Source organism: Piliocolobus tephrosceles, chromosome 17 (assembly GCF_002776525.5).
Source record: "Piliocolobus tephrosceles isolate RC106 chromosome 17, ASM277652v3, whole genome shotgun sequence".
In the NCBI taxonomy this organism is placed as follows: Eukaryota; Metazoa; Chordata; class Mammalia; order Primates; family Cercopithecidae; genus Piliocolobus; species Piliocolobus tephrosceles.
Window position 1 is genome coordinate 51,990,394 of NC_045450.1, and position 14,722 is coordinate 52,005,115.

A 14,722-nucleotide genomic window follows, 5' to 3' on the forward strand; every position below is an offset into this window, starting at 1 on the left:
TCGAGTCCCATTTCCCATAGAACCTGACCTAAAAGAAACAATAATAAATAGTAACAATGTTAAAAGTAACAAAAAACCCTAGCAAACTTTCCTACATGCCAGGAATGACTCTGAGTACTTTACTGATATATACACATAGGTAAATACGTTTGCATTGGCTGAAGTGTATATAACCCCATAGTCTCTGAGCACTGTAGTGGGAGGACATGATGAGCGAGACATGAGGCTAAGACCATGGATGGAGAGAGGTGGACAAGGTAGATATAGTTAGTGCTTGCTGTTTGGCAGGAAGTGAGGGACAGGAATAGATGGGGTGACCCCAAGACAATAGGGCAACCTTTAGGAACAGGTTTGATGTGGCAGTAAAATGAGTTTGAAATATATAAAAGAATAAATAAAGAGAAAAAAATTAAAAAGGAACAGGTTTGAGGGAACAGATTGGATTAGTCAGGTAGTGTGGTCCCCTCTCCCGAGATGGGGACTGGGCAGAGTTAGTGATGTTGGGGCAGATTGGCAAGGAAAGTTCCGATGGCGTCCCTTTCTCTGCTGCCAGGGCTGCCCACTGACGCCCTCCTCATTCCTCCCTAACTTCATCCCAACTCCCGGTCTACCCAGGTAGTTTTCGTCTTATTCGGCGGCTGGACATTTGCTAATGGTCCCTGAAGTTTTGCGGTTGCACCCACAGACAGCAATAGCGCCGCGTTCCCTGGAAGACGCACGGGGCGGAAGCGGAAGCAGCAACGCTGGCTCCGGCTGCCGGGCGGCCAGGAACGGAAGCGGAAGTGGCGGCGGCGCCGGCCTGGCCTGGCCTGGCTGAGGGGAGGCGGCGGGCGGACGCGATGGCGGAGGCCGGGCCGCAGGCGCCGCCGCCCCCGGGCACTCCAAGCCGGCACGAAAAGAGCCTGGGACTACTCACCACCAAGTTCGTGTCGCTTCTGCAGGAGGCCAAGGACGGCGTGCTTGACCTCAAGCTGGTGCGGCCCGGGCTAAGGGGCGACAAGGGAGGATGGTGGACCAGGCCTGGGCCGGTAGCGGGAACCCCGGGGGCGGCCCAGCTGGGTCCTCCGAGAGCCGGCCGCCGTCGTATGCTTTCTCACAGGAGAGAAGCCGGGGAATGTTTCATTCATTCGGCCGAGGCCACTGAGCTACAGCTATGGGCCAGGCTCAGGGCTCCAGGTGTTCGTCCTCGTGGCCCTTCCTGGCTGGCGAGGAGAAGAGCTGCCTATGGGACAGAGCTGCGGTCCTGAGCTGCAGTAGCGCCTGGCAGGCACTGCAGGGTTGGAATCCAGGTTACTCCCTTCCCAGACCACGTCTCAGGGTGGCTGGGGGTACACCCGAGAGTGGGGCTGAGCATTGTCCACTCTGTCTGCCAGGCAGCTGACACCCTAGCTGTACGCCAGAAGCGGCGGATTTACGACATTACCAATGTTTTGGAAGGTATCGGGCTGATCGAGAAAAAGTCCAAGAACAGCATCCAGTGGAAGTGAGTGCGGATAGAGGGAGGGTAGTAGAGTCTCCCACCCAGAAGTGTCGGGTGTGGGGTGGAGGGTGCCAAAGAAGGCAGGGGCCGTGGGACCCAGAGTTCTCAGCAGTCCCTCTCAGCCCCACTCCCTGGGCTCAGGGGTGTGGGGCCTGGCTGCAATACCCGGGAGATTGCCGACAAGCTGATTGAGCTCAAGGCAGAGATCGAGGAGCTGCAGCAGCGGGAGCAAGAACTAGACCAGCACAAGGTGTGGGTGCAGCAGAGCATCCGGAACGTCACAGAGGACGTGCAGAACAGCTGATATCCTCCTGGCGGTCCCTGCTGGGGGGAGTGGGCAAGGGGCCCTCTGGTTCAGCTTGCCCTGGGCAAGCTCCCTGTTCCTCTTGGGAGCTTGTCTTGTAGCCCCTGGCCATGGCCCAGCCTCAAGCTCCCTCCTCAGAGCCCCTCCCCTTCCAGTCTTAGCCTGTGATCCCTCCCCCAGTGGACCTGAGTCCCCAGAACTTTCTCTGAGGAGCCTGTGTGTCAGACCTTGGCTAAAGAATTGGGTCTTTTCTGTAGTCTGCTGTCTGTCACCATAGGGCATCGGCCATTCTCCTTAACCCTCACACTTTGGCCTACGTCACTCATGAGGACATCTGCAGATGCTTTGCTGGTGAGCAGAGCCTGGGTAGGGGTGAGGGGGTGGGCTGGGCCCAGCCAAATCCCTGAGCACTGGGCTCAGTGTCTTAGGAGAGTTCCGTCTCTTAAGAGGGTTTCTGGGACCTGCTCAGAGAGGAACCAGGCAGGGTAAGTCTTCTGTCTGAGTGTCACTGGGACCCTGTGGAGGTCAGCTATACCAAGAGGGTACAGGAATTTGGGAGTGGGTTCCTGGGTCTGTTCCCAACTGTACTGTTTCCTGGATTTGGCTTCTTGGGTATGATAGAGGTACAAGGGGGAGAGAGGGAAAGAGGATATGTGTGTGTTTGCTTCTGTGAAGGCTCTTACATGCAGGGCATGGGGATGCCCACTTCCAACTTGTTAGTTTAGTTGCATTGTGAATGCAGGATAATGTTCCTTCTTTTTTTTTTTTTTTTTTTTTAAAAAGAGGGTCTTGCTATGTTGCCCAGGCTGGTCTTGAACTCCTGAGCTCAAGCTGTCTTCCCCCCTCAACCCCCCTAAAGTGCTGGGATTATAAGTGTGAGCCAGTGTGCCCCGCTGATGTGTTTCTTCTCCATCTTGTATCCTCCTGACTGGTCATGGGAAAGGGATGTTGGCCTTGGCTAGAACACTTTCACCTAGGGAACAGCCATCGGTGGAGGGATGAGTTGCCTGTGGCCAGTGATCTTTGATTCCACATATTTGAACCCAGATTTCCTGGTTACTGACTCTGGGCTCTCAGGAAGAGAAGAGCTTTAGCTCTGCCAGGTCACTATGGGGGATAGGTGAGGTCTACTGTCTAGTCCCTCAGAGACCATGATCTCCTGCCTTGCTCCAAAAGACAGGCACCTCTGTTCCCAGCTCAGATTGAGCCCATGGGCTCTGACCCATTCTCCGTGTCATTCTAGGAGATACCCTCTTGGCCATCCGGGCCCCATCAGGCACCAGCCTGGAGGTGCCCATCCCAGAGGTGGGTGCTTAGCCTAGGCAGGCGGGGTCAGCTGAGGGCGGGTGCTGGCTGTCGAGCCTGATAAGTCCCGGGTGGGGCAGGTAGGGGAGGCCTGGAGTTTGGGGTTATCTAGGAGGATGGGCATCCTGGGTGGGAGAGGACCCTGGTCCTGACTGAGTCGGGCAGGAGCCAAGCCTGCTTCCAATTCTACCCATCTCCCATCCCTTACCACCCATCTGTAGGGTCTCAATGGGCAGAAGAAGTACCAGATTCACCTCAAGAGTGTGAGTGGTCCCATTGAGGTTCTGCTGGTGAACAAGGAGGCATGGAGCTCACCCCCTGTGGCTGTGCCTGTGCCACCACCTGAAGATCTGCTCCAGAACCCACCCACTGTTTCCACGCCTCCACCTCTGCCGAAGCCTGCCCTAGCCCAGTCCCAATCCCAGGAAGCCTCACGTCCAAATAGTCCTCAGCTCACTCCCACTCCTGTCCCTGGCAGTGCAGAAGTCCAGGGAATGGCTGGCCCAGCAGCTGAGATCACAGGTGAGGCACCATGGGAGCTTGTGACAGAGGCCCAAGAGGCAGTATCTCTGTGTTGGGAAACACCACACTCACGAGTTGGAAGAGACCCTTCAAGATGGGGATTGTCCTTTTCCTGACCTCCACCTAGCCTTCCCTTGCTATGGTAATGAATGAGCCTTTTTTTTTAAATTGAGATGGTGTCTCACTGTGTCCCCCAGGCTGGAGTGTGCAATGGCATAATCTTGGCTCACTGCAACCTCCACCTCCTGAGCTCAAGAAATTTTCCCGTCTTAGCCTCCCGAGTAGCTGGGATTACAGGCACCCACCACCACATGCAACTAGCTAATTCTTGTACTTTTAGTGGAGACGGGGTTTCACCATGTTGGCCAGGCTGGTTTCTAACTCCTGACCTCAAATGATCCGCCTGCCTCGGCCTCCCAAAATGCTAGGATTACAGGCTTGAACCACCATGCCCGCCTGAATGGGCCCTTTTTAATAGGGAACCTCTGACTGTGGGAAGAGACATTGCTGGTGGCAGTTTTCTCCCCCAGATCCACATCCACTGGTGTCTCAATTGCCCTGGTAGCCCGTCTTGAAGTACGGCCACAGCAGACATGTTGACCATGAGTCTCTTTCTGTAGGTCTTATGTTCCTGTCTATCTCCTGTAGTGACAAATTTTAGGTTACTTCCTTTGGGGTGACTGGCAATGCCTAATTCTCCTTGGGTCTGGGAACCAGGCTTGGGTCCTGCTGGGACTGGGTTCCAGCACAGCCAGGTTTAACAACCTCTTCTTGACCTTGTGTGACTGGGTTTGGGGCTATCATTGCAGTGAGTGGTGGCCCTGGAACTGATAGCAAGGACAGTGGTGAGCTCAGTTCACTCCCACTGGGCCCAACAGCACTGGACACCCGGCCACTGCAGTCTTCTGCCCTGCTGGACAGCAGCAGCAGCAGCAGCAGCAGCAGTAACAGCAGCAGTTCATCTGGACCCAACCCTTCTACCTCCTTTGAGCCCATCAAGGCAGACCCCACAGGTGGTGAGTACCTGCTCCTTAGGGGCAGGGAGAGAGAGTCTAGCCTCGGTCCAGTCCTAGGTCAGAAACAACTGGGGATGGAACCCAGCTCTCCCGTCAACCCTGTCGGATATGAGAGCTCTCTGCCAGCACCTCTGGGTCAGTGCTGGAGCCCCCTCTAGTATCCCATCCTAGGCTAACACAGAACTCCCTGCCCTCTCTCAAGCCCTTTCCTGCCACCCATTGGAGTACCGCCTCACTAATTGACACTTCTCTGTATCACTCTTTCTCATCTTCTCTGTCTCCTTTCTGTCTGGAGTCCTTGAAAAAGTAATCTCCACTCTTTGGTCACCTAGTCACCTTTCAGGTTGCAGCAGTCACTCCCCCAGCCCCAATGTTACAGCAGTGTCACTCTTGAGAAGCTACCGAAGGCCTGCCGAGTCTAGCAGCCTCTGGCCTGTTTTGCTGGTGCTCTCTTGGTCCGTGTCAATATTCTTTCCTCCTTTGGCATAATTATGCCTGCTCTTGGCTTTCTTGTCTCACTGGCTTCTTGAGCTCTCCCTGGCGTGTCCTTAAACATTGCTGTTTTTGAGGGCTCTGTCCCATTCCACTCCTGGAGAGGGCTGTAGCTCTGGGTGAACGAATCCCCAGCCTCCGCCTGGCCTAGATCTTTTCCTGATACGCACTTTGGTGTCCACCTGCCGTCCTGTGTACATCCAGTGGACACTTTATTCCTGTGTGTCCTCGACTGAACTTAGTTTCTTCCCGAAGCTTGCTTTCCACCTCTGCACACCCTACCGTCGGCCCTATTTATCCAGGCCTGATCCTTGGCTCTCACTCTAGTTCCAGCTCCTTCTCCCTCCTCCTCCTGCTGCCCAACCCATGCCAGCTAAGCGAGGTCTGTCCCAGATGTCTCCTCCTATCCTCTGGTATCCTCAGCACTCAGGATGACCCCGGCCACCTCTGTCCTGGATTCTTCAGCATCTTTCTCTTTACCCTGACTGACAGACTAATCTTTCTGAAATACAGGCCTGACAGAAAAATGTGGCATTTCTCTGTTTGCAAAAGTACCTTTAATGACTCCCTGAGGGCCACCAGATAAGATCTGAACTCCTGAGCCTGGCATGTGAAATCCCTCATGGTCCTCTCTGGTTGCATTTTCTTCTGCTTCCCTTGTGTCCTCCTGGCCAGAGGTTTGTAGTGGAGTCATCACCCTGTAGCGCCACCACCTCTGCCTGGTGACCTGACCCAGGGTCTGGTCTCTGAGTCTTACACAGAGCAGGTGCTCAGCAAGGGTGGGACAGATGGAGTACCTTCCATCAGACAGGGGGTGCATGCTGAGCCCAGAAAGACGCTTCTGTGACCTTTCTGAGTTAGAAAAGCTGTACCAATCACTTGCAGTGGGCCTTTGGTGCCCTGGGCTCAGCACTGAGGAATTCAGGTTTAGCAAGTGAGGCCAACAGACAGTGCCAGCTTGGCCTTGGCAGGGCCTACTACATCTCCTCAGCTGTGTGGAGCCTCAGGGTGGGTGGTACAGGATCCGAGGAAGCCAGGGGGCTGTAGTGGTGCCAGGCTGGACCTCTGTGTCCTGAGCATGGCTTTCTTGTTTTTCAGTTTTGGAACTCCCCAAAGAGCTGTCAGAAATCTTTGATCCCACACGAGGTAGGCTGCTGCATTCCTCCCTGGGGGTAGGGGTAAGGGACACAGCTCATTGGGTCCTACGGCTGTTTTCTTGCCCTTTTGAGAACCTTGTGGTGGCGCTTATGGTAACTGGGGCAAAGGGTGAAGTTCCTGATGGGCAGGTGGGGTTCCCTTTCCTGGGCTTTGGTAGGTGGAGAGTTGGGAGCTGGAATGTTAGTAACTGAGCTCCCTCCATTCCCAGAGTGCATGAGCTCGGAGCTGCTGGAGGAGTTGATGTCCTCAGAAGGTGGGTGGTCCTGGAAGGTGGGAGTGGTTGTGGGCAGGGGTTGGGCTGCTGCTAGGGGAGCCCTGGCCCAGGGCCTGAGACTAGTGCTCTCTGCAGTGTTTGCCCCGCTGCTCCGTCTTTCTCCACCCCCCGGAGACCACGATTATATCTACAACCTGGACGAGAGTGAAGGTGTCTGTGACCTCTTTGATGTGCCTGTTCTCAACCTCTGACTGACAGGGACATGCCCTGTGTGGCTGGGACCCAGACTGTCTGACCTGGGGGTTGCCTGGGGACCTCCCCCATCCGACCCCTACACAGCTTGAGAGCCACAGACGCCTGGCTTCTCCAGCCTCCCCTCACCACACAGTTCTGGCCACAGCTCCGGCTCCTGTGCTGGCACTTCTGTGCTCGCAGAGCAGGGGAACGGGACTCAGCCCCCATCACCGTGGAGCCAAAGTGTTTGCTTCTTCCTTTCTGCGGCCTTCCCCAGCCTAGGCTCGGCTGCCACCCAGTGGCATAGAACCGAGGAGCTGCCATCGCCCCCCATAGGACAGCTTGTCCAGCCTGTCTTGCTCCTGCCAGCTACTTCCCCTAGGAGTGAAGGGTGGCGTGGAACTGGGCATGTGCCAGCACCACCCCTAGCTTCCTTCGCTGTCCCCCACCCCCTGACCCTCCAGCTCCTCCTGGCCCTCTCATGTGCCCCCTTCTGCTGGGCCTTTAGCCCTAGAACCTGCAGGTGGTGGGGGTGGCTACCAAGAAGGAACAGAGGTCTCAGGAGGAGTCTGGGTGGTCCAGCCCTGAGGATTGGCCCCACCTCCTGCTGCCCCATACCCTCTCTTCATTTCTGCTTATTCATTTACCCTCATTTAGAGCCATTTGCAGAGATTTAGAAAGATTTACAGTAACGAATGGATTCCTATATAAAGATTATTTTTATACTTTTTGCAGCAAAAGGAAATTGTAATATTTGTACAGTGTCCAAGTGAATAAAAACCATGCCTAAGGCTAGCTCTGATGTGGTTCTTTCGGGACCCTCCTTGGGATTGTGCTGGATTGGCAGTGTGACTGGGTGGGTCACCTTGCTGGAACCGGGGGTGGGGCGGCCTCCGGCAGCCTGCCCTCCCCGCCCCCACCTGCTGCACGTAGGTGTGGGGCGGGGCCGCCTCGGCGGGCGGGGTAGGCGGGGCGGGGCAGGCGGAGCCGTCCTACCTTCCTATCCCCGGACTCCAACCCGGAACTAACCTTGGCTCTCTTGGGAAGGCCGCATTGCATGGCCAGGAGCCTCAGTCTGGGCCGTGAGTGCGGGACACCGAGGTCAGGTCTCGGAAAGAGGGAGGACCTCCTCATCCCCAGGGGCCCCAGGCCAGGTGCGCCCTTGGCCGCAGGTGCACGGTCTCCGAAAAGTGCAGGTGCCCACGCCCCGGCTGGACCATGACGCCTCCGTGGAACGTGGTGAAGATTGCCATCCAGATGCGTGACGCCATCCCGCAGCTCATCCAGCTGGACCAGGTCACCTGGCTGGTCCCGCCTCCATCTGCCCCGCGGCCCCACCTCCCGGTAGCCCCCTGGCCCTCGGGGCAGCCCGCCCCACCCCTCCCCCCAGGCTCCTCCCCATCCCTCCCTGCCCCAGCCGCGAGAATGACCGCTCCACTTGCAGGCGAAGCCCCTGGCCGCTGTGCTGAAGGAGGTGTGCGACGCGTGAGTGCTGCCGGGCCAGGGCCTCTGGAGGGCGGGAGGGCAGGAGGGGCGGCTCCCCCTGCCGGCCTCGCTGAGCCTCGTGCCCCGCAGGTGGAGCCTGACGCACTCTGAGCGCTACGCCCTGCAGTTTGCGGATGGGCATAGGAGATACATCACTGAGAATGTGAGTACCCTCTCCCCAGCCCCACCCTCCGCCTTCCGACCCCGCTAACCCACCTGGCCCCGGTATCTCTGGCTCTTCATCCCACTACCGGAGCGCGATATTTTACTGACCCTCAGCTGCCCTCACCTACACCCCAGCTGATCAGTCCTCAGTGCCCTCCCTGACCTGCCCTTTCTGCTGTCTTCTCCAGAACCGCGCGGAGATCAAGAATGGCAGCATCCTATGCCTCAGCACGGCCCCAGTAATGCCCCTCCCGGCCCGCCTACCCCATCCCTGCCCCTTTGCCCCAGGTCCAGAGGCCCCTACCCCAGAAGGCGCCGCCCCAGACCTGCCTTGAGCCACCTAGTTGACACCCGGGCTGCACACTTCCAGGTCCCACCCTTACTGTGCCCAACCTCTTCACCTCTGTTCCTGCTTTGTTCCTGCCAGGACCTTGAGGCTGAGCAGCTCTTGGGTGGGCTGCAGAGTGACAGTCGTGAAGGGCGCCGGGAAGCCCTGAGGCGCCTCGTCCCTCTGGCCTCGGACATGACCTTTGCCAGGGAGGTCATTAGCCGTAATGGGCTCCAGAGACTAGGCACCATCATTGAGGATGGGGATGAGTGAGCACAGGGATGTGTGGGCTGGGGGAGATGGTGGGGCTTTCTGGTCCTGATCTGGTCCTGCTCAGCCCCAGATGTCCCCCCTCCAGCCTAGGAGAGGTGCTGGCCCTCAGCCTGAGGGCCTTTTTGGAGCTCATGGAGCATGGCGTGGTGTCCTGGGAGACACTGAGCATCCCCTTTGTGAGGAAGGTGGGTGGGCTTTCCTAGGGCAGCGGGTGGGGGCAGTCGAGCAGTGGTAGACCCGGGTTCCATGGGGGTGAAGTAGTGACACCCCCACCCCTTACAGGTGGTGTGCTATGTGAACATGAACCTCATGGACGCCTCCGTGCCACCCCTGGCCCTTGGGCTGCTGGAGAGTGTGACCTTGAGCAGCCCAGCCCTGGGCCAGCTGGTCAAGAGCGAGGTGCCCTTGGATAGGCTGCTGGTGCACCTACAGGTGTAAGCCTCTGGGGCTGGGGTCCAGATGTGGGAAGCAGGGCTGGAGCCTGAATGTTCCACTGAGCCCTCTTCTTGCCATAGGATGAACCAGCAGCTGCAAACCAAGGCCATGGCCCTGCTGACAGCCTTGCTGCAGGGGGCCAGCCCTGTAGAACGCAAGGTTAGTGTCGATCAGTGGCTGGATGTGGACAGCATCCGGTGGGCACTGTCCCACCCTAGGGCGAAATAATCTAAGCCCCCTTTCTTTCTACCCCCTCAGCACATGCTTGACTATCTCTGGCAGAGGAACCTTCGCCAGTTCATCTATAAGGTAGGACGTGGTGGGCCAGGGGGACCTCTCTGCTCCTCCCTCCCAGTGAGCCCTTGCTCAAACCTGGGTCTGGCTGTCCTGCAGAACATCATCCACAGTGCAGCACCAATGGGCGACGAGATGGCTCATCACCTGTATGTACTGCAGGCCCTCATTCTGGGGCTGCTGGAGCCGCGGATGCGGATGCCCCTGGACCCCTACAGCCAGGTGTGTGTCTTTAGTGGGGACAAGGCGGGGGTGGCTTGGAGTTTGGCCTTGTATCTATAATATTGATCCCCTCCCCTGCCACCCAACACTGACCCCAGGAGCAGCGGGAACAGCTGCAGGTCCTACGCCAGGCTGCCTTCGAGGTGGAGGGGGAGTCCTCGGGTACCGGGCTGAGTGCTGACCGTCGCCGTTCCCTCTGTGCCCGAGAGTTCCGCAAACTGGGCTTCTCTGTGAGTATCCCCCCTACCCAACTCCCCCACCCTGCCTCAGCCCAGGGTTGTTGTTCCAGGGGGCCATGACGCTTCTTGAACTGCCCGTGCCCACTTCCCCCAGAACAGCAACCCAGCGCAGGACCTGGAGCGCGTGCCCCCCGGTCTACTGGCCCTGGACAACATGTTGTACTTCTCCAGAAATGCACCCAGCGCGTACAGCCGGGTTGGTGACAGGGTAGGGTAGGGGGTGGCAGCATCCCCCAGGCAGGGTCCCCATGGGCTTAGCCGTGACTCCTTGCTCCATTCTCTGCCCCCTCCAGTTTGTGTTAGAGAACAGCAGCCGCGAGGACAAGCACGAGTGCCCCTTTGCCCGGGGCAGTATCCAGTTGACAGTGCTGCTGTGTGAGCTGCTCCACGTTGGGGAGCCCTGTGAGTGGCCGGGACTGCATGGCCAAGAGCAGGGGACGGAAGGGCAGAGAGGGCCAGGGGCTGCATGCACTTTCTCCCTGAGCCCCTCCTGCCCCCCCGCTCCAGGCTCTGAGACAGCCCAGGACTTCTCGCCCATGTTCTTCGGCCAAGACCAGAGCTTCCACGAGCTCTTCTGTGTGGGTATCCAGCTGTTGAATAAGACCTGGAAGGAGATGCGGGCTACACAGGAGGACTTCGACAAGGTGGGTGGGGTGGGAGCTGGGAGGCCTGGGCCAGGGCAGGGGGCTGATCTGGGTACAGAGCTCAGGCCCTGAGCTGAGGTTGGGCGGCCCCAGGTCATGCAGGTGGTGCGGGAGCAGCTGGCCCGCACTCTGGCCCTGAAGCCCACCTCCCTGGAGCTCTTCCGAACCAAGGTGAATGCGCTCACTTACGGGGAGGTGCTGCGGCTGCGGCAGACCGAACGGCTGCACCAGGAGGGCACATTGGCTCCCCCTATACTGTGAGTTTGCGGGGATGGATCCTCAGTCCTAGCCCCACCTTCCCTGGTGCCCCCTGGGCTACTCCCCAGGTCAGATGTGCTCAGTGACACCCCTCTATCAGGGAGCTGCGGGAGAAGCTGAAGCCAGAGCTCATGGGCCTGATCCGCCAACAGCGCTTGCTCCACCTCTGTGAGGGGACGCTCTTCCGCAAGATCAGCAGCCGGCGGCGCCAGGGTCTCTGAGTGGGCATGGGTGGGGGGCAGAGGGCAGGCAGAGGGCGCCTGGCTTGGTGTCAGGACCTCTCAGCACTCCGGCCCTCTTCCTTTTTTCCACACAGACAAGCTGTGGTTCTGCTGCCTGTCCCCCAACCACAAGCTGCTGCAGTACGGAGACATGGAGGAGGGCGCCAGCCCGCCTACCCTGGAGAGTCTACCCGAGCAACGTAAGGCGGGCAGGGGCAGGGGCCAGACACCTGCTCTCCCCAGACCGCCCTGGGCCCCGGGGCTGCCGGGGCCGCCGGGGCCGCAGTGCTCAGCCCAGCCTTCTTCCTGCAGTCCCTGTGGCTGATATGAGGGCACTCCTGACAGGCAAGGACTGCCCCCATGTCCGGGAGAAGGGCTCCGGGAAGCAGAACAAGGTGGGTACAGCAGGCCAGGGGCTCCTTCCCGTCCGCCTCTGCCTGCCCTGTCCCCTGCTCAGTGTCCCTGCTCCCTTGCTTCCCCAGGACCTCTATGAGTTGGCCTTCTCGATCAGCTATGACTGCGGGGAGGAGGAGGCGTACCTCAACTTCATTGCCCCCTCCAAGCGGGAGGTGAGTGTCTGCCAGGCTGAGGTCAGCAGGTGGGCAGGGGAGGCAGATGGGCAGACCCTCATGGCTCTGTGCCACCCCCAGTTCTACCTGTGGACAGACGGGCTCAGTGCCTTGCTGGGCAATCCCATGGGCAGTGAGCAGACACGGCTGGACCTGGAGCAGCTGCTGACCATGGAGACCAAGCTGCGTCTGCTGGAGCTGGAGAACGTACCCATCCCTGAGCGGCCACCCCCTGTGCCCCCACCCCCCACCAACTTCAACTTCTGCTATGACTGCAGCATCGCTGAACCTTGACAATGTGGCTGGCCACGGGCCACAGCTGCGGCCACTGCAGCAGCCATGAAGGGCAGAGGGTAGAGGAGTGCAGGCACCCTGGCCAGCAGAGATTGCTGCAGAAATAAAGTCTGCTTGGCTTTTGGGATATGTTGAGCCAGCTCTGAACCTTGTGGGCCGAGCCTGTGACAGTGACAGTCTTCCCCTTCTGCCTTCAAACTTAGCTGGTGGATAAGATGGGGCATCAGGCCAGGCCACAAACTTTGACAGCTACGGTTGAGGGGCTGGTGTTTTGAAGCAGGTGGGGAGAGGATAGGACTGCTGCCCTTCTCCAAGATGAGTCCTCAGCCTCCCTCCATGCTGGGCCTGCGGGGAGGGCTGGTCTGTGGTCTGGGGGTACCTGCCAAGGGAGAGGCTGGGCTGCCAGCCTGCTGCAGGAGAAGTGGCAGGGCAGGAGGCACTGCTCCAAATGGATGCCTTCCTGGACAGCATTAACAGGCGTAGTCTGGGAGCCATCTCCAGAAGGCTCCTGACAGTCTGACCTCAGTCCTCAAGCTTGCATGGCCCTGCCTGGTGTCCTTTGTAGGACTTGGAGGTCTCTGGTGAGAGGCCTGAAGGGAGAGAGGCAGAAGGGCAGGCTCAAGATCCCCAGGCCAGTGGGAGGATGTGGGCTGATTCTGACAAGAGCCACTTCTGTGCAGGAAGCCCCGGATTCTGATTAAAACCTAACTCAGGGCCAGGCTTGGCTCATGCCTATAATTCCAGCACTGTGGGATGCTGGGGCAGGCCGATCACCTGAGGTTAGGAGTTCAAGACTAGCCTGGGCAATATGGTGAAACCCTGTCTCTACTAAAAATATAAAAATTAACTGGGCATGGTGGCACACACCTATAATCCCAGCTACTCGGGAGGCTGAGGCAGGAGAATCGCTTGAACCCAGGAGATGGAGGTTGCACTGAGCTGAACCCAGGAGGTGGAGGTTGCACTGAGCTGAGATTGCACCACTGCACTCCAGCCTTGGCGACAGAACAAGACTCCATCTCAAAAAAAAAATTACAAACCTAACTCAGAACCATGGGTAGGGTGGGGGCCAGAGACAGGCCAGAGCCCCTGGGGGCAGAAGCAGTGAGAAGTATTGGGCCCAGCTGGAGGTTTGGTCACGGGGCGGAGGCTGTGGTCACAGACCCCCAAGCCCTTGAGGAAAGAAGAGCCCATCAGTCTGTGGAGCTCACAGGATAGGTTGAAGCCACTGCCCCTCAGACTTCTCCCTGCCATTCACCTCTTCTCTCCCCAGTGCCACCTCCAATTTCTTTTCTTTTTCTTTCTTTCTTTTTTTTTTTTGAGATGGAGTTTCACTCTTTATTGCCCAGGTTGGAGTGCAGTGGCGTGATCTTGGCTCACTGCAACTTCCACCTCCCAGGTTTAAGCGATTCTCCTGCCTCATCCTCCCAAGTAGCTGGGATTACAGGCATATACCACCACACCCGGCTACATTTTTTGTATTTAGTAGAGACAGGGTTTCACCTTGTTAGTCAGGCTGGTCTCTAACTCCTGACCTCAAGTGACCCACCTGCCTCAGCCTCCCAAAGTGCTGGGATTACAGGCATGAGCCACCGCACCTGGCTCCAATACTGGTTTTTTTGTTTGTTTTTTGTTTTTGTTTTTTTTAGATGAAATTTTGCTCTTGTTGCCCAGGGTGGAGAGCAATGGCACCATCTCAGCTCACCGCACCCTCCGCCTCCCGGGTTCAAGCGATTCTCCTGCCTCAGCCTCCTGAGTAGCTGGGATTATAGGCAAGCGCCACCACGCCCGGCTAATTTTGTATTTTTAGTAGTGAAGGGGTTTCTCCATGTTGGTCAGGCTGGTCTCGAACTCCCAACCTCAGGTGATATGCCCACCTCGGCCTCCCAAAATGCTGGGATTACAGGCATGAGCCACCACGCCTGGCCCCAATAACGTTTTTAACTGTTAACCATCAACCTGGCTGACCTTGGGAACTGATGAAATGGCACTTCCTTTGGAGAGTGTGCTGGAGGGCACTTGCTCCCCCTCCACCAGCTAAGCTTCAGATCCTTGGGCATCCAGGGCCTACCATGCCCATGCCTAAGGACTTCCCACCACAGTTGGAGCAGTCGGCCATGCAGTTCTAGGTGGAAATAGAGGGCAGGGATCCCTGATGCTGTCGGCGTCCCTTCCCAATACTGTGGGCCAGGCCTGAGGAAGGAGTGTGTCTTGGGATTTTCTCCGCCTGCCCCAGGGCCACTTCAGCTGAAGTTGGGAGGGGGGAGCCCTTTAGGGGCCTCCCTGTAACCGTCAATTATTCCTGCTTAATGTTTCCAGTCCCTTGTGCGTGCCACCATCATAGCAACAGCCTCCCGACTTCCGGCCTCCTGTCTTGCACTTCCAATCCTCTCAATACCAGCTACCCCAACTGCTTTCTCCGACATAAATCTTATTATACACACACACAAACATCCCATATATTTGATGTCGCCCTATCCATGTCCATGGGTTAATGGCCACAGTTTCCATGACTGAACCTGAGTTGAGCCAGGTGAGTCGCAGACATACCGTGGTTTAGCCCTTTCACC

General features: G+C 57.8%; 2 protein-coding genes across 2 annotated transcripts; both read left to right on the plus strand.

Moving 5' to 3' along the window:
* The first annotated feature begins 759 nt into the window (after positions 1–759).
* E2F4 (E2F transcription factor 4) lies at positions 760–7,520 on the plus strand. Its single transcript, XM_023210149.3, has 10 exons — positions 760–974; positions 1,374–1,483; positions 1,622–1,783; positions 2,092–2,135; positions 3,028–3,089; positions 3,311–3,611; positions 4,421–4,627; positions 6,218–6,265; positions 6,486–6,530; positions 6,627–7,520. The coding sequence occupies exons 1-10, from the start codon at positions 840–842 to the stop codon at positions 6,740–6,742; spliced, it is 1,230 nt and encodes a 409-aa protein (XP_023065917.1). The 5' UTR covers positions 760–839; the 3' UTR covers positions 6,743–7,520.
* A 140-nt stretch (positions 7,521–7,660) lies between these two features.
* ELMO3 (engulfment and cell motility 3) lies at positions 7,661–12,304 on the plus strand. Its single transcript, XM_023210147.3, has 20 exons — positions 7,661–8,021; positions 8,170–8,210; positions 8,301–8,373; positions 8,564–8,614; positions 8,803–8,972; positions 9,062–9,161; positions 9,259–9,410; positions 9,492–9,570; positions 9,670–9,720; positions 9,805–9,927; positions 10,026–10,157; positions 10,261–10,362; positions 10,460–10,568; positions 10,674–10,810; positions 10,904–11,067; positions 11,169–11,281; positions 11,385–11,489; positions 11,602–11,684; positions 11,772–11,858; positions 11,940–12,304. Exons 1-20 carry the CDS (start codon positions 7,944–7,946, stop codon positions 12,150–12,152), a joined length of 2,163 nt encoding a protein of 720 aa, XP_023065915.2. The 5' UTR covers positions 7,661–7,943; the 3' UTR covers positions 12,153–12,304.
* The last annotated feature ends 2,418 nt before the right edge of the window (positions 12,305–14,722 follow it).